At 48.0% G+C, this 18128-nt stretch overlaps 2 protein-coding genes across 4 annotated transcripts in view; both read right to left on the bottom strand.

Moving 5' to 3' along the window:
* Window positions 1-758: 758 nt before the first annotated feature.
* Lsm10 (LSM10, U7 small nuclear RNA associated) lies at window positions 759-4511 on the bottom strand. Of its 2 annotated transcripts, none has more exons than XM_055610749.1 (2): window positions 4390-4511; window positions 759-3253 (listed from the first exon to the last, which is right to left on the bottom strand). In XM_055610749.1, the coding sequence occupies exon 2, from the start codon at window positions 3227-3229 to the stop codon at window positions 2867-2869; it is 363 nt and encodes a 120-aa protein (XP_055466724.1). In that variant the 5' UTR covers window positions 3230-3253; window positions 4390-4511; the 3' UTR covers window positions 759-2866. The 2 variants fall into 2 exon arrangements, with proteins under 2 accessions (XP_055466724.1, XP_055466723.1); XM_055610748.1 differs by lacking the exon at window positions 4390-4511 and adding an exon at window positions 4220-4375.
* A 6778-nt stretch (window positions 4512-11289) lies between these two features.
* The window catches only part of Oscp1 (organic solute carrier partner 1), a 31205-nt gene continuing 24366 nt past the window's right edge, over window positions 11290-18128 (bottom strand). For both annotated transcript variants that reach the window (XM_055611092.1, XM_055611093.1), the window contains 6 exons: window positions 16867-16970; window positions 16213-16341; window positions 15198-15264; window positions 13463-13602; window positions 12054-12117; window positions 11290-11607 (listed from right to left, as the gene is read on the bottom strand). In XM_055611092.1, coding sequence (XP_055467067.1) covers window positions 11491-11607; window positions 12054-12117; window positions 13463-13602; window positions 15198-15264; window positions 16213-16341; window positions 16867-16970 — 621 coding nt within the window. In that variant the 3' untranslated portion in view covers window positions 11290-11490. The remainder of the gene's footprint in view (window positions 11608-12053; window positions 12118-13462; window positions 13603-15197; window positions 15265-16212; window positions 16342-16866; window positions 16971-18128) is intronic.

The raw sequence follows: 18128 nt of genomic DNA, 5'->3' as shown, positions 1-18128 counted from the left end.
GACCCCTTCCTACAAACAGCAGCATCCCCTCCACCACAAACTCCTCTCCAGGAATGAGAGGCAGGTATGACTAATGCTGCTTGAGCATTCAAGAGTTCTTGGAGGTTCTGCCATCAACGGGACCCCCAGTTTGGATGGTGCTGCAACAAGGGTGGATGTGAAAGCTTGAGCAAATGCCACGGTGATCTAGACTCCAACATCATCTTGAAACACACCCTCATCTTTTCCTTGCTGTTCCTGAACCCCTCTTGTTCACAGACAGGTCACTCTCCATTTGTTACCTCAGGGGAATAGAAGACACAACAGAACACAGAGACTATTTTTAGTTTCTGAATTCCAAAAGCCCAGCGTTCAAGAAGGAATGGAAAGAATGTCTATGTAGAAACAAATTTAGCAAACTATGGAAAAGGTGGATGTGGGAGCCTGAAACGTGTGTGAAAGTTAGGTCTCAGGAGCTGCCAGGAGTCAAGAGCTAGCTCATTTCCCCGTGAGGCAACAAGACCCTCCAGAGAGATATAGCTCTGGAGCTCTGGCTGCATTTGACCTAACTGATCTAAGATCCAAGAACTTCCTGGGCCTGAGAGGTCTTAAGGCAAGCAAAAGAGCCTGATGTCTGAGCAGGCTGCAGTGGTGCATGCCTATAATAGCAGCACTTGAGAGGTGGAAGCAGGAAGATCATGAGTTCAAGGCTAGGCTGGGGTTCATGAGACTGTGTCTCAAAAAACTAACAAACGAAACAAAAATCTAACACTGCTGGCTGTGATGGAACTTATCTTTAATCCCAGCACTTCAGAGATAGAGGCAGAAGCAGGAAGTTGGAGGCCAGTCTGGTCCACATGAATTCCAAGCCAACCCAGGGCTTCATAGAGGAACTGTCTTGAAAAGAAAAGAAAAAGGGAGGAGAAGTGGGAGGGAGGGAGAGGAGGGGAGAAGAAAAAAGAAAAGGTCTGGTGCTGGAGAGACAGCTCAGCATTGTACAGCACTGTTTGGTCTTACACAGGACCCAGACTAAATTCCCAGCATCTACATGGCGAGCGTTAACTATCCCTAATCCAGATATAGGGGAGCCAATGTCTTCTTCTGACATCTGAGGATACCAGGTATAGATATGGTACCTGGACATGTATGCAGGCAGAACACCCATACACATGAAAAAAAAAAAAATTCCAGGAGCTTGAGGTGACCCATGCCTTCAATCCCAGCACTCGGGAGGCAAAGGCAGGTGGAGTTCTGTGAGTTTGAGGCTAGCCTGGTCTTCATGTTCCAGGACAGTCAGGGCTACACAGTGATTCCTTGTCTCAAAAAATAAAATAAAATAACATTTGGGTCAGGAGTGACTGATGGACGGGGTCTTCTGGTCAGGGGGCAGCAACATTTCAGGATTGGTATCAACCGCAGAATCTCAGTGGACGCTCATTAGAAAACCCCCTAATGAGACTTCCCTACCAGGGAAGAAAAGACCCTAGGGTCCAAACAAAGAAATTAAGGGGGCTGGTAAAGTCTTTAAGTTTCTGAAGCTCTGACACGGGCAAAACAGAAGGTAGAGTAACTTAAAGAAAAATTCTCTCTTTTTTTTTTTTTTTTCCTGGAGGCAGGGTCTCAGAAATTGGAACCCGGGGCCTGGGATGTAGTTCAGCTGATAGACTTTGTGCTTAGCATAGGACCTGCGGTCAATCTCCAGCAAGGCCTCCTCTCAAGAGAAACTGTAATCAGTCCTTAGAGCTCACAGCCTGAGATCATTTACTCATCTCTTCCTGCCCACACACACACATAGTTCTTACACACATAGAACTTCTATTCCCCACAAGCTTTTCCAACTCAAGATCTCTGCATAGCAGTTTTCACTCCCTGTCCATCTGTTTTATTTCCTCAGACCATTTTCTTTCTTCTTGAGCTGTTTTTTTTTTTTTTTTTTTCGAGACTGCGCTTCTCTGTGTAGCCCTGGCTGTCCTGGAACTCACTCTACAGTCCGAGTGGGCCTTGAACTCAGAAATCCTCTTGCCTCTGCCTCCCAAGTGCTTTGGTAGTGCTCCCAAAGGTGTGCACTACCACCACCCGGCTAAAGTATATAGAACAGACTGGCCTCAAACTCAGGACCCTCTTGCCTCCGACTCCTTCAGAAAATCCTACCGTATTCACTACAACCAGTATGTTTTGGTTTTTAAAGAGGACATCACTCTTAGCCCAAGATGGTCCTCCTGAAAGCTGGGATTACATGTGTGAACGGAGATGCCTGGCTGGGACTGAGTTTTTGTTTGCTGAACTCTCCAGGCTGCAGGAAGGGCCCAGGGTATCCAGACACTCGGCTTCAGTCAATAGCAGTAAGACTCAAGGGCCTCAAGAACTCTCAACAGAAAGGCTACTTTCCACTAGCTTCCTTCATGATACCTGGGAAAGCTCAAGCCTTACTGCCTGGGCCACATTCTAGACCAAGTAAAGCCTCCTGTGCTTTCCAGCCTTCTGAACTCCACAGGAGCCAGAAGAAGCCTGCTCAGCACACACCAGGCACAGCCTTGTATGAATCCAAGTTTGGTTTTATGAGAAAAGAAACAAGTGTCAAGAGAAACGGGGAATTAGAAGTGATTCATTCTCAATAATCCTCACTGACAGAGTTGATTACTCCTTGATAGATGTGGTCAGTCAGTAGACGGAGATTCCAGATGCAAAGGCTCAAAAAGAGGGATTATCACCTACCCCAAGGCCACAGATAGAAGAAACTCTGGGTCCCAATTGTGTCTGAAAAGTGGAACCCATTGAAAAGCAGCCGTGACAGGTGTCTTTCAAGACACCAGGTCACTGGGAGGAGAGGATGGCAGGGTGCTGGCTCAGAACACTGGAGGTAAGGAACCTTAATGAGGACACGGCCTCAAGGCCTTTTGGAGGGAAACTCTCTCCGACCTTGACCACCAAAGTTTCGCACACGGTGGATGATCTCCAGCTGCTGCTTGATGGTGGCAGTGATGTTCACGTCATCCGGGATATGGACGTAGCGGACGTTTCGACCTGTCACAAAGAGGTCATCCAGCTCAACCCGATGCCCCCAGCGGTCAGTGTAGGTGACGTTGGCCAGGCGGATGTTCATGAAAGCATCCACGTTGTCAATGCGTCCTCGGGCCACGCTCTCGTCTCGAAGGTCCACAGTGGTGATCTGGCCCTGGAGGCCCTGCAACAGGATGATGAGGCTGTTCTCCGAGATGGTGCGCTCCTTCACTGAGTGGCTCAGTGCCATGGCTCCACGCTGGCTGGCTGCTCACTGTGGGCAGGAGCACACAGATGGATGTAACGGACCTTTGCCAAGCCCTGAAACTCCACACTAGTGGTCCAGAGGCCTCGCTGTGCACCAAAGTGAAAACTTTGCCTGGCCTCTACATCCCAGAGACCCGGGGAGGAGAGGTCCAGGCTTTTGCTGTTGTTTTCAACGACAGGTTCTCACTATATAGCCCCGACTAGCCTGGATCTTGATATGTAATGGTAGGTAAACCAGTCTGGCCTGGAATTCACAAAGATCCTCTGGCCTCTCTTCCTCACAATTGCTGGGATTCAAGGTGTGGGCCACCACATCCTGCAAGGTATCCTATTTTGAAAGGATTATTATTATTATATCTCATTATTCTGAGAGAGGGTCTCTTTACATAGTGCTGGCTGTCCTGGAACTCTATGTAGACCAGGCTAGCCTCGAACTCAACGAGATCCACCTGCTTCTGCCTCTCAAGTGCCGGGATTAAAGGCGTGCACCACTATACTATTTTTTTTAAAAAGCTTCCCAGATAATTCTAATGTGCCAATGAGCTTGAGAACCACTGCTGTAAATTGTAATTCATGTATGTCCTTTTGCCAGGTACTTGTTTCTACGTAACCTAGCCAACCATGGTGGCGCACACTTGTAATACCATCACTCTAAAAGCTGAAGCAGTAGGAGCGTCTCGAGTTCCAGGCCGTCCTGAATAACCTCGTGGGCTCCAGATCAACCTGGGCTATAGGGTGTGACACTGTTTCAACAAACCCAACAAAACCTAGCCAAGACGCAAGCTTTTAATCCCAGCATTCAGGAGAAAGAAGCAGGCGGCTCTCCGAGTTCCAGACCAGTCTGGTCTACAGAAGGACACTCTGCCTTAAAACAAACAAAATCCAACGGGGCAAGTCTTGGAGATCTCCAGGCAGGCCCAGACTTTAGTAGCTTCGGCTCTGCCACTTCCAGGACTGCAGGCCTGGGGCTTACCACTAGCGGCCAAGCTTGTTAGTCCCATCCGGAAAACCCGGGTGGCGAGTGACTCCCACTCCTCACCGCGCGTTAAGGGTGGGAAAAGGAGTTTGCAGCCTGTGAGCCCGGGAAAGAGGCCGCTCGAGTCCCAGCGCGCCCTGAGCCCCTCACTCGACCTCTCTACCCACCGCGTGATGCCTTCCGCCTTCCGCGCACTACGCCGCCAAAACCCGGCCTGGTCTAGGGGCGCCACCCACCGCGGTTCAGAGAAGCCATGGCAACCGCGGGAGCCCCGGCACTCAGAGCATGCGCTCCGCAGGCCGCGAACCACAAGTCCCAGGAGGCTGCGCGCCGCACGCCCAACACCGGCCCCTCCCTCTCCCGCCAGTCTGGTTTCCCACCTTTGTGGGCTGTAGGCTTGGAGCTGTGTCCCCTCATGGCCTGCTGAGGTGATAGCGCTGCGTGGGAGAGAACATCTGAAAATAATAATAATCCGAAAAAAAACAGGATACAGGATAAACCTTCTTCACCTGGTTCAGATTGCGGGAATGTGGCCTGACGGACGTGGGTGGGTCACCTTAACTCCAGTAACTTCGGAGGCAGAGGCAGGTGGATCTCTGTGAGTTTGAGGCCAGCCTGGTCTACACAGAGTTCCAGGATAGCCAGGACTATGTAGAGAAACCTTGTCTCAAAGAGGAAGACATGGGGCTATGGAGAGATGGTTTAACTGCTAAACTTCAGCAATTAAAAGCTCATACTATTGCCATGCCCGGCTTGGTTCCCAGCTCTTCACTGCCTGTAATTAACAATTAAAATCGAGAGCCGGGTGTGGTGGTGCACACCTTTAATTCCAGCACTCGGGAGGCAGAGACAGGCAAAATCTTTGTGTGTTTGAAGCCAGCCTGGTCTACAAAGCGAGTTCCAGGTCAGCCAGAGCTACACAGAGAAACCCTGTCTCAGAAAAAAAAAAAAAAAAAAACAAAAAAACAATCTAGCAAGATTTAACTCAACTGTTTGTGTGTGTCTGTGTAAAGATATGCTGCTGTGTGACAGAGAAATGGTTGCCCTCAGAGGTCAGAAGAAGGCATCAGTTCCCTGGAACTCAGGTATTGGTGGCATGGTGCTCGGTAACTGAACTCAGGTCCTCTGAAAGGGCAGTATGTGCTCTTAACAGCTGAGACATCTGTCCAGCTCCTAAAATACCATCTCTATTTAAAAAGTATGTGTGTGTGTGTGAGAGAGAGCGAGAGTATATATATGTTGGCCATGGGCCAGAAGGGGCTGTCTGATCCCCTGAAACTAGAGTTATAGTTGTTGTGAGCCTGTTGTGAACTACTTGCTGGATGTGAGTACTGGGAACCCAGCTCTGCAAGAGCATTAGGTGCTCTTTCATTTTGTAGAAGGGTGGGGTTTGAGACGGGGTTTCAATAGTCCTGGCTGTCCTGGAACTTGTTCTGTAGACCAGGCTGGCCTCAAACTCACAGAGATCTGCCTCCCAAGTGCTGGGGATACAGGTGTGCGCCACCACACTTGGCTGGAAAATAACCAATTTTTGTTTTTCGAGACAGTTTTTCTGTGTAGCCTTGGCTGTCCTGGACTTGCTTTGTAGACCAGGCTGGCCTCAAACTCACAGAGATCTGCCTGCCTCTGCCTGCTTGAGTGCCGGGATTACAGGCGTGCACCACTGTGCCCAGCCTCAAAATAACTATTTTTAAAATGTGATTTTATTTTTTGTTTCGTTTTGCCACTGTGTCTCCAGCAGCCCATTCTGCCTTGAATTCGCTATGTCCTGGAAGACCTTAAACCTGATGTTCTGGCTTCTGCTCCCAAATACTGGGGTTAAGTGCACACACAGTGCAAGGTGCTAGCCCTTGCCCTACTCTATTTTATCATGGTGGTTGTTACAGAGCAAGGCCTGCTTTGCTCACTGTGTGTTATGCAAGTCACCAAAATGATGAATTGGGGAGGGGGAGGCTATTTATGGGGCACCCAAATATGAGACAGATGCTGCCCCCGCCCACCCCATCTTCCCTTCCCCGGGTACAATGGCTTGACCTATAGGGGAAGCAACTGAGAGAAAAAAAAGAAGTGAAATGGTTTGTGTTCTGCACAGGGGTGAGCAAACCCCATGGATCTTCACAGAGAAAACTCCAGAGGTTTCCTGTTGTAAGTGTGGCGTTTGCTCTTAATCCAAAGATCACCCACTGGACACTTGCATGGGCCCAGGGGAAGGACTGGTGATTTCAACCAGTTTGAATGGCTTCCAAGTTCTAGTTTAAAAAAAAAAAAAAAAAGAAAAGACCAACGTAGACAACTATTCCCATTAGAATCTAGGTCAGAGTGTTATCTGCAGTAAAACTGGGAGTAAGCTGCTAAGCTAAATAAGCTTTGGTGACAGGACTTCATCAGGTTTCCCTGGGCACAGTGCCTGCCTCTGTACAGCCTTCTCTGCCATTCTGAGCCCCATGCCTAGCTAGCACTCAGCCCAGACTGCTCTACAGATGTCCTTTTTCCAGATATCTCTGTGTTATATTTTCATGTCCTACTGGTACTTAGATGTCACTAGGTGACAAACATTACCAAAAATAGGTTTTCTTTTTCTGTTTTGTTTTTCAAGACAGGGTTTCTCTGTGTAGCCTTGGCTGTCCTGGACTTGCTTTGTAGACTAGGCTGGCCTGGAACTCACAGAGATCCACCTGCCTCTGCCTTCCAGAGTGCTGGGATTATGCCACAGCACCTGGCTTTTTTTTTTTTAATTATTTTTATTTTTAAGATTAATTATGTATACAATGTTCTATCTGCATGTACAGCTGCACGCAGAAGAGGGCACTAGAACGTCTGCTTCTTTCTTACAGTCAAGAGTATTGATGCTTTCTTGATGTGGTAACTGGCCCAAGACAACAGAAACTTTGGGGCAGAGATGGGACCAGAGCACCGTGCTGCAATTCCAACAGTGCTGGGCATGGGGCCCTTGTGCCTCTTTGGTATTTATTCATTCACTCATTCATTTATTCATTCTGTGAGAGTGCCTGATGTGTGCATGCACATGACACAGTGGCACATGTACAAGGTAGAGGACAAGTTTGAGGAGTGGATTCTCTCCTACTTTTACATGCATTCTGTAGCTTGAACTCAAGTCTGTGTGTGTGTGTGTGTGTGTGTGTGTGTGTGTGTGTGTGTGTGTGTGTGTGTGTGAAGCCCTTTACCTGCTGACCTATATTGCAAACCCTTTGGTCTGATTTTAAATGGAGACTTGTATATTACTTAGTCAAAATTTTATTTAGAGTTCCCCCCCACCCCGTGCTAGGAATGGAGCCTGAGGATTCACACACTGCTGTACCACTGAGTCACACACCAGCTCCTATTTTGTTTTTCTTATTCCCTTCCTGACTCCCATGCTTTAACCACCATGCAAATAAACTTGCTTTTCTCAATATTTGTGCAGGTCTAGGAGCATGAAACTCAAGGATTACTTCATCAGCAGAGATGTGTATCTCTTGTTTATTTACTGAGAGGGCAGATATGTTTCAGGCTGTCAGCATCTCTGCAGAACAGGTGGAGGGAAGAGGCCGTGACTTCTGGGCAGCTTGTGGCCTGTCTCCTAGATCCTGTCCCAGATGACAGTGAAGTCTATGTGTGTGACAGTGTGGAGAGTTGCAGAACCTTCCCTTCACCTTTGCCCAGTCAGTCCCCAGCTGTGGGCCAGATTGGCTGGAGGCTAAACAGAATGCATGTAGTATATTTGCAGCGGGCAATCTAAGAATCATCTTCTATAACAGAAACTGGTGGACCTAACCTGCAGCCCGTGGATGCATGTGGCTCAGAATAACCATAAATGCATAAAGGGCCCAACAGAGTACTTTAAATGTAGCTGTACTCAGTAGCAAACACATTTATTCCCAAGTACTTGGGAGGCAGAGGCAGGAGGATCACTGTGAGTTCCAGGCCAGCCTGGTCACAGGACAGTCAAAAGTACCAGGGCAGTCAGAGCTACATAGTGAGACCCTGTCTCAAAAAAAGCAAAAAGCAAAACAAGAAACAAAACCAACAACCAAACAACTCCAGAACCCTCAGGATTGTAAACTAAGACATTAAAAAAAGAGGCCAGTGACTGTAGCTCAGTGGATTGAGTACTTCTAAGCCTGATGATCTGAGTTTGACCCCATGGGACCCACTGTGGAGTAAGAGAATAGACCCTGACAGTTGTCCACTGTTCTCCACATGCATTGCACGTGCTAATAAATACTAAATGGAAAATAAAAACAAACATTTCCTGCCGATGAGCAGTTATCTTATTCAGCTCACCAGCCAATGTCCATTCTTGTTCTTTCTTTTTTTGTTTTTTTTTGAGACAGGGTTTCTCTGTGTAGCCTTGGCTGTCCTGGACTGGATTTGTAGACCAGGCTGGCCTCCAATTCACAGAGATCCACCTGACTCTGCTGCTGGGATTAAAGGTATGTGCCACCACACCCAGAGTTCTCTGTGTAACAGCCCTGGCTGTCCTGAACCGGATTTGGAGAGCAGGCTGGTCTCAAACTCAGAGATCTGAATGCCTCTGCCTTCCCGGGTGCTGGGATCACAGGTATGTGCTACCTGGGGAGGGTGTCTTTACTGGGTGAGAGATAACAATTTCATCTGGTGGCTAATCTTTCAGAGTTGAAGCTCAATGCCTTGGGCCAGCCAAAGGGCAGGTTCCCAGATCTTGCGTTCCATCACTGTATCACCACACTTCCCATGGGGTGTGGACTCAGTGGCTCTTCAAATTGACCCCATCTCACACAGTGGCCTGCTCAACTGTGTTTCCCTGCCATTCAGGTATTTCTCTTATAGGAATGGATTCTGACCTCTGACAGTTGGCTGGCCCTGAGGGAACGCAGGGTCACTGGTCCCAGGAGGGAGCACGTGGGACAGGGCTCCATTCTCAGGGAGCCCTGACCTGAGGCAGTTCACATGAGGCCCTGGGGGAGGCACACCACACACAGCCAGCCTAAGGCTCTGCCTGGTGCTTAATGGTTATGTAGAGGAGACAGATGTCACGGCACATTATTAAGCTGATATCTTTGGAGATAAAGGTAGATTCAGGGAAAGAGTAAATGCATGGAAAGAGCAAGCATCTGACCCCCAGGTGTCCTCCCTGGGCCTAGCAGGGCCTAGCAAAGCCTGTCTTGCCCTTGTCTGGCTTATGCTGCCTCTCAGAGGTGACAGCTCCTCATGTGCAGGGGGTGGGAGGTGGGGGGAGGGGGCCTTCTAAGTGAGCCATGACAGACTGTCTTAGGGTTTCTATTGCTGCGATGAGACATCATGACTGAAGCAAGCTGGGGAGGAAAGGGTTTATTTGGCTTACTCTTCCACATCATTGTTTATTATCAAGTCAGAAACTCAAAAAGGGCAAGAAGAACCTGGAGACCTGAGCTGATGCAGAGGCCATGGAAGGGTGCTGCTTACTGGCTTGCTCCTCATGGCTTGCTTAGCCTGCTTGCTTATGGAATCCAGGGCCACCAGCCCATGGATGGCACCACCCACCGTGGGCTGGGCCCTCCCCCATCGATCACTAATTAAGAATATGGCCTACAGCCTTGCCTACAGGTTGATCTCATGGAGACATTTTCTCAACTGAGGCTCCGCTCCGGTCTCTTCAGTGACTCTAGCTTGTGTCAAGTTCACATAAAATTAGGTATACACTGAGATAACATGAGATAACTGCTCTTTTCTCTGATCTCAGACTTACCTGCAAGACAAGCTGAACAGAACACTTTTTTAAAAAAAATGACATTTAATCTTTAACTCTTTGTGTGTGTGTGCGTGTGTGTAAAGTGCAGATACAGGTGTGCCATGGCGCACGTGCGGGAGTCTGGGGGCAGCTTCAAGTGTTGGTTCTTGCTGTGTGACTTGCTGCAACTGCCTGGCCAGCTTCTAGGGGCTCTCCTACCTCTGCTTCAAATCCACCTGTAGGGTGCTGAGAGTACAGACACATGCCATAGTATCTGGCTTCATGTGGGTTCTGGGGTCTGAACTCAGGGCCTCATTCTTCTGTTGTACATCACCCACTATGCCATTTCCCCATCCCTGGGTTTCTTTTCTCTCTTGTCTTGTCTTTTTTTTTTTTTTTTTTTTAAGTCTAGGCTGGTCTCAAACCTATGTTGCTGGGGCTGGTCTTGAACTCCTGATCCTCTTCCTTCCACCTGTTAAGTGCTGGGATTACAGGTATGTGCCACCAAGGCCAGCCATTTATTTTAGAGTAGCTGTGTGTATGTGTGTCTGTGTATGATGCATACCATGGCATGCATGTGGAGGTCCCAGGTGACCTGGCCCACAGGCCTCGAGACCATCCTCCTGTCTCCACTTCCTATCCTGCCGTAGAAGTGCTGGGATTACAGATGTGTGGTAGCACATCAGCTTCTTAAACACTAACTGATTAATGTATCTTATGTATGAATGCACTACATGCATGCCTGAATGCCAGAAGAGGGCATCAGCACCATTACAGCCAGGCAGCGGTGTCACACACCTTAGTCCCAGCATTTGGGAGGCAGAGGCAGGCAGATTTCTGAGTTTGAGGCCAGCCCGGTCTACAAATGGAGTCCCAGGACAGCCAGGGCTACATAGAAAAACCCTGTGTCAAAAAACCACAGAAAACAAACAATAACAACAAAAAAACAAAACAACAACAAAAGAACCCATTATAGATGGTTGTGAGCCACCATGTGGTTGCTGGGAATTGAACTCAGACCTCTGGAAGAACAGCCAGTGCTCTTGACTGCTGAGCTATCTCTCCAGTCCCCACATTAGGTTTTTGACATGTATTTTCCTAGGAATCAAATTTTGGTCACCAGGTTTTTTTTGTTTTTTTGAGACACGTCATGTTATGCAGCCAGAATGGCCTGGGACTTCCTACCCTTCTGCTTCAGTGCAGGGATTTCAGGCGTTTCTCTTTTGTCCTTACAGGCACTTGTGAGACGCAAAAAAGCAGCCTTGGTAAAGCCACAGTGGTAATTAATGGCGATGCTCCCTTATGGGCTTGGGCTCAGCCTCTGACCTGGAGGCTTGCATGAACATCAGTGAATTCATTATAATGGGGAAGGTCTGGGTTAAGAGCCAGGATATATTTTGCTGAAAATACACATATGGATGCTGAAAGATCTTCACAGTTTGTTCTGACATAAAAATAGACCAGAAGTTCAGGCCTCAGTTGGAGAATCCAGCAGGCACACATTGGGTGCCCAGCCTTCTATCCCCAGGGTGGTCATCAGGCAGTCTCTTGAGGAGGGGGAGGAGTGCCATTTGTACTTCTATAACCTGTCCATCATGGCAAGCAGATCATCTCCTTTGCTTGCGCTTTGCTCTGGCTGCTCCGTGATCTCAAATTCCCCCATGATTCGGGCCAACTCCTCGTTACGTTGCTGGTCCTGTGGAAGAGGGGAGGGCAGAGGGAAGGAGAGGACATGTCTTCAAGGCTCCTATCTGGGGCAGGAAGTCATTTTACATTTTCATGCTACCAAAGAGCTCAGCTCTTTGCCAGATTAGGGAAAAGGAGAATAGGGGATCTTTGGCAATCAAGTGTTTACAAGATCTATTTTACCTTTATTTTTCTGTGTATGAGTGTTTTGTCTTCATGTATGTCTGTGCGTCATATGCATGCCTAGTGCCCATGGAGGCCAGAGAAGGGCATCAGCTCCCTTGGAACTGGAGTTACAGATGGTTGTGAGCTACCATATAGGTGCTGGGAATTGGACGGGAGTCCTGCAAGAGCAGCCAGTGCTCTTAAGCACTGAGCCATCTCCATGCCTGGAGAGCAAACTTTTTACAAGATGAGGAGGAGGACAGGTCTGGACCCTGTGAGGCGCTCGCATACCTGTGTAGCCTGGATGTTGATGACTTTGTAAGATAAATCTTCTGGCCTGGACTGTGCTGCGTATCTGGATGAGGCAGGAAGAAATGGACCCATGGTTAGTGTAGTGTTCCCCTTCCCAGCATTGTGAACCATCTCACGAGAACATGGTAACCTGTTTTCTCTGCTTCATTTTCTGTCATTTCCCCTCGCCTTTCCACCCCAATTCTCCCCCACCCCCATTCCTGTATTTCAGAACATTTTCCCTCTCTCTGCTCAGCAAGTTCTGAGGCTCAGGTCATCCTAGCCCCATCAGTCCACAGTGCAAATCAGCTGTCTGTCACTTAAGGCATTGGTGACCTCGTAGCTGAAATATGTTCTGCATTCTCCTACAGGGCTGGGAGCCTGAGGACAGCTCAGGGTCCGGTACTCCACATTTGTGTGTGTTCATGTGCCATGGCAAGCAAGTAGGTAGTCAGAGGACAACTCATGGGCATCAGCTCTCTCCTACCATGTGGGACCTGGGGCTGGAACTCAGGTCCCGGGCTTGTGACCCTTAATTGCTGAGCCATCTCACAGGCTCAGTCTGGTCATCTCCTAACTTTTCTTTCTTTCTTTTTCTCTTTCTTTCTTTCTTTCTTTCTTTCTTTCTTTCTTTCTTTCTCTCTCTCTCTCTCTCTTTCTTTCTTTCTATCTTTCTTTTTCTTTTTCAGTTTTTTGAGACAGGGTTTCTCTGTGTAGCCCTGGCTGTCCTGGACTCACTTTGTAGACCATACTGGCCTCGAACTCACAGATATCTGCCTGCCTCTGCCTCCCTGAGTTAGGAGGAGCCTAGCTCCTCCTAACACTTCTTGTGTATCTTTGTGCTTAGTAAAACTTTAGAGCTTTTGGAGGAATGATTTCAGGGAGCGACATCTGCTTAATCCTCAGGGAGTCTTTAATCAGGACAGCAATGATTGTTGGTATTTCACTTGTGGTTCTTACATATGTGTTTATGTGTGTTGGTCTGCAGCTGTCATGTCTGTGGTTTATATATGTATTTACACTTGATCTAAGCCTTGGGGAAAAGAAATGTACTATATATATCTTTAAAGAATAAGTTTAGGGCTGGAGGACTATCTCAGTTTGTACAGTACTAGATCCAGCATGGGCAAAAGCCCCAAGTTTGATCCCATATAAATGGAGTGTGATGGCACACACCTGCAATTCCAGCACTTGGGAGGCAGAGGCAGGAGGATCAGGAGTTCAAGGCTACATAGTGAATTTGAGGCCATCTTGGTGATATGAGACCCTCTCAAAAAAGAAGGAAAGAAAGGAAGGAAGGAAGCAAGGAAAGAAGGAAGGAATGAAGAAAGGAAGGAAGGAAGCAAGGAAAGAAGGAAGGAATGAAGAAAGGAAGGAAGGAAAGAAGGAAAAACAGGTTTCAAACATACTCCTCCTCTTCATCGGTCATAAACAGATTCAACCGGAATCCTGGTTCAGGGCCACTCGGTTTCTTGATCTCCATCCCTCCCATTAGCCTGGCCAAGAAATTCAGCTCTTCTTTGGCCAGAGGGTTTGGAGCAATGTTTTCCTGTAGAAACAGCTGTGTGATTTGCAGCCACACAGGGAGAGCACATTTCCTGCCACAATCCCAGAGATGCAGGGAGGGATTATACAAGGCAAAAACAGTAACAGTTTAAATGATTTCTGAGCTCAGCTAATGCACAGAAAGCAAGTTTAGCCAGAAGAATAATTCAGTCAGCAGCAGAGGGGCTTTAGCAAAGACGCAAAAGGCAGACTTTCAACTTTGAAGCTGAGTGGAATGCCCCAGGGAGCCACACTTCAGGGCCCTGCTTCCTCTTCAGTTAGACCAGTTCCCTAGGCCAAGTGGCTCCTGTCAAGTCTGCAGGGCAGGGGTACCATTCCGGAGGAACTCCCATACTGCCCTCTGGTGGTGACATCCAGGAGCACAGACTCTAGGCCATTCCTCTCTCTCACCACCTTTTCCAGACTTTTCCTACATGGCTCTGGGCTCTATGTAATCACTACCATCAGTTACTAAAAACACACTCTAATTTCTATCTTGCTTGAAACAAAGCCCTCTACCTCTTGTATAAAGAACAAAATGGTGCCTGCCAGCCTGGTCTTCAGAGGAATTCCAGGACAGCCAGGGATACATATAGAAACCCTACCTTGAATGCTCCCTTCCCCCCAAAAAAAATCTCAAAAAAAACCCCCCAAAAAATGAAAACCAAAATCAAACAAACAAAGACTCTAAAAAGGAGCTAAGAGCTTTTTAAATTAGGCCCCAGTGTCCAATACAGCCTCTGCCATCTGGCTCTGCTGTGCTATGTTCAAGCCATGTGGAGACTAGCCGCCTCCAAACAAGACATGTTTCCCTGTCTCTGCTTGTCCTGCCACCCACTCCTCCTCCTCCGCTCTTTGGTGTCTTGCCCACTCTGGAGCCCTGTTTCCCTGCCACCTCCTATGAAAGCCTTTGCGATGCCTTGTCCCCCTGCCCCCACCCAGAAGGACAGAACACAAGGTCTTCTGGCATAGACTGTCAACATGCTCCTTCTTTCTTGTTGCTGTCTGTGTCTGCCATTGTCCTTCCCAGGGAACCAAAAGCCCCTTCAGGGTGGGACCGTCTATACCAAGCTTCTGTCCTGGTACCCAAGCATGGACACAGTTCCATTAGCACTTAATAACCGAACAGTCCATGATTTGTCCCGTAGCTAGTATGCGGCTGGTTGGTGAAGATTTGTGAACATGGAGCTCAGAGGGATGAAGACCTCATTTTGAAGGTGGCTATAATGTTCTTACAACCAGGAAGCACTGAAAAGGGATGATTTGATATCCACATCTGCACACGTGTTGGAGGCAGCAGCCACAGGCCTCATGGCTCTGGTACAAGCTATCTGCCACGTCCTGGTATGTGGCTCCTATTTAACGAAGGTGGCGAGCCAATCCAAAGACTACCTAACTAGTCAGATCAATGGAAGGCTCTGGGCAAGGCGGCAATCAAAAACCTGTGTCCATGTTAGGCCGAAGGGGGGGATTGCAAGCAGTGAGGGAAAGTTGACTGGCTCTGAAGGCCAGTCCTCCCTCACCCCCCTTCCTGCCTCCCCATATTGATTTCTGTGTGCAGAAGGAAGCAAGAGGAACAAGTGGGGAGCAGACACTCACCTGCATTGAGGCTAAGCCCTTTGACGTTGCAGACATGTGGGTTTCCACAGGACGATTCACACTGTACCTGGTGTCAACAGAAAACCTGCTGTTATCCAGCCTGCATCACGGACTTCTGTCTTTCTTTCTTTTTTTTTTTTTTTAATATCAAGTGTTTTTAAGAAAAGATTTATTTATTTTTTATGTGTATGAGTGCTCTATCTGCACGTTCACCTGCATGCCAAAAGAGGGCATCAGATCCCAGTATACGTGGTTGTGAGCTACCATGTGGTTGCTGGGAATTGAACTCAGGACGTCTAGGAAGAGTAGACAGTGCTCTTAACAGCTGCGCCATCTCTCCAGCACCACTGACTTCCTTCTAACTGGTGAACACATCTGTGTTTATTCTGAGATGTTAAATGGCATCCAGAAAGGTGTGGTGAGTGTAGAACAAAACTGAGCCCTGAAACGCTCAGAGTTTACTTTTTTCCCCAAGAAAAGGCCCCAGAGAGAATTGTACTGGGACACAGCATTGCGGGGAGGCGGTGCGGCCCTCCACAGCAGAGATGCTGGCTGCTTCTCCACGGCTACTTAAGATTATGACTCTTTTTGCCTATGGAGGTGTTGCTAGGGATCCTTGGCACCTAAATGCCAGCACTCTGCGTGAGTTATATTTGGGGAAAATGGCTCCAGTGATCGATGGGTTTGGTTTGCTTATTTTTTTTCCCCATACACGGTTCCCATGTATTCCAGGCTAGCCTCAAACTCACTGTGAACTCACCTGGGCTAACCTTGAACTTTCTTGCCTCCTGACTCCATATCCCAAATGCTGGGACTAGAGGCTTGCACCCTTATGCCACTGTACGTGGTGCTGGGGATGGAATGCAGGGCTTCATGCATGCTAGGCAAGCACCCTGTTAGCTGAGCCACTGCCTCAGTCTAGTCAGTGGGGATTTTTCAGAGCAGAAGTCTTTTATTTTTTTTTTTTAAGCAACCTCTGTCTACTCAAGTTCATTCAGAGGGGGAATTTGCTTACATGTTTGTTCCCAGTTTCAAGACTCGGTCTCCATAAAGTTCAAAAGAGCCTTCCTTGTGTGCAGGGATGTAGTTTCCACCATGCTTGAATTCTATCTTCTCCACTTCTTCGCCTTTGTCATTGAACATTCTGAAATAAAAAGCTGTCATGACGGGGAGTTCTCTGAGCTTGGGCAGTCTCAGAGGCCAACTCATCATTTGCACACAGCAGGACAAAATGGAGTCTAATCCCTCTTTTGAGAGAAAGTCTCTGAAGTTGGAGGCGTAGCTCAGCACACTTGCTTAGCACACCAGACCATGGGTTCCATCCCCAGTGCCCCTAAAGCCAACCAAAGAAAAGATTAAGACAATGGTTTCAGTTGGCAGAGTGACAGGAGCTGTGTAAGCACTTCAGAGCGCGGCCATTTATTCTCACTGCAGTCACTTAACGGATGAGGAGATGAGCCTAGGAAGAGGTGGCTTTCCTCGGGATCCTCCCTTGAAGCAGTCAAGCTGGGATTAGATCTTTGACCTCTGTATAGCTGAGCTTTACTGAAGAAGGGACAGATAAGTTGAGCCAAGGGGCTCGGCAGTGCTGCAGTCTATGGGGTTTGCACTCTCTGTGCTGCTGGCCCCTCAAACACTGCTGGCCAGTCGCCCGCCACAGAGGATTTACCTGATCACTCCAGGAACTTCAGTTCCCCAGGGGACAGGCCCAGACACTGGCAGCACAAAGCGACCGTTAGAATTCTGAACTTTGTCCTTTAGAAATGTGGACACCTGGAAAAAAGATACGCATTCTGTGTCATCTTTCAGGTACGCTTTCATGGCCACAGATGTTCTGAGGATGACCAGTGGGCAGTATTTTGTGAATGCTATCTAGTGGGCTTGTAACACGAAGAGAGGGACACAGCAAAATGAGCATACAGGGGTAGAGTGGCCTCATCTACACAATGACTTCGTGTGTGTGTGTGTGTGTGTGTGTGTGTGTGTGTGTGCATAAGTGAATGTATGTTGTGGGTGCTTATGGGAGCCCTGGAGCTGGAGTTCTAGGTGGTCATGAGCCACCCAAAATAGATACTCCTAACTGCTAAGCCACTTCTCCCACTCCGTATGATTGGACGACTTCTGAACTGCATCCTAGACTGTCCAAGTGTTTTCCTATTTTAAAGATAAGAAAAATTTACATCTAAAGAAACTAATCAACAGGGAGGACCCTGACTAAAATGCTCAATCCCCACCCGGAAAGGCAAAGAGGATGGACATCAGAAGAAGAAGAAAACAGGAAACAAGTTGGGAACCTGCCACAGAGGGCCTCTGAAAGACTCTGCCCTGCAGACTATCAAAGCAGATGCTGAGACTTATGGTCAACTGTTGGGCAGAGTGATGGAATCTTATAAAAGAAGTGGGAAATAGTAAGATCTTGAAAGGACAGGAACCCCACAAGGAGAGCAACAGAACCAGAAAATTTGAACATAGGGGTCTTTCCAGAGACTCATACTCCAACCAAGTACCAGGCATGGAGATAACCTAGAACCCCTGCACAGATGTAGCCCATGGCAGTTCAGTGTCCAAGTGGGTTCCACAGTAATGGGAAGAGGGACTGCCTCTGACATAAACTGATTGGCCTGCTCTTTGATCACCTCCCCCTGAGGGGGGAACAGCTTTACTAGGCCACAGAAGATGATAATGCAGCCACTCCTGATGAGATCTGATAGACTAAGATCAGAAGGAAGGAGAGGGGGACCTCCCCTATCAGTGGACTTGGGGAGGGGCATGTGTGAAGAAGGGGGAGAAAAGATGGGACTAGGAGGGGGGATACAAAGTGAATAAAATGTAATTAATAAAAGTTTAAAAAGATAAGAAAAATTTACGAAAGAAAGAAGGAAGGAAGGAAGGAAGGAAGGAAGGAAGGAAGGAAGGAAGGAAGGAAGGAAG

This window comes from Psammomys obesus, unplaced genomic scaffold (assembly GCF_907164565.1).
Source record: "Psammomys obesus unplaced genomic scaffold, mPsaObe1.curated_primary_1811, whole genome shotgun sequence".
In the NCBI taxonomy this organism is placed as follows: Eukaryota; Metazoa; Chordata; class Mammalia; order Rodentia; family Muridae; genus Psammomys; species Psammomys obesus.
Note: the sequence above shows the minus strand (reverse complement) of the source record. Positions and strands in the feature narration are given on the sequence as shown.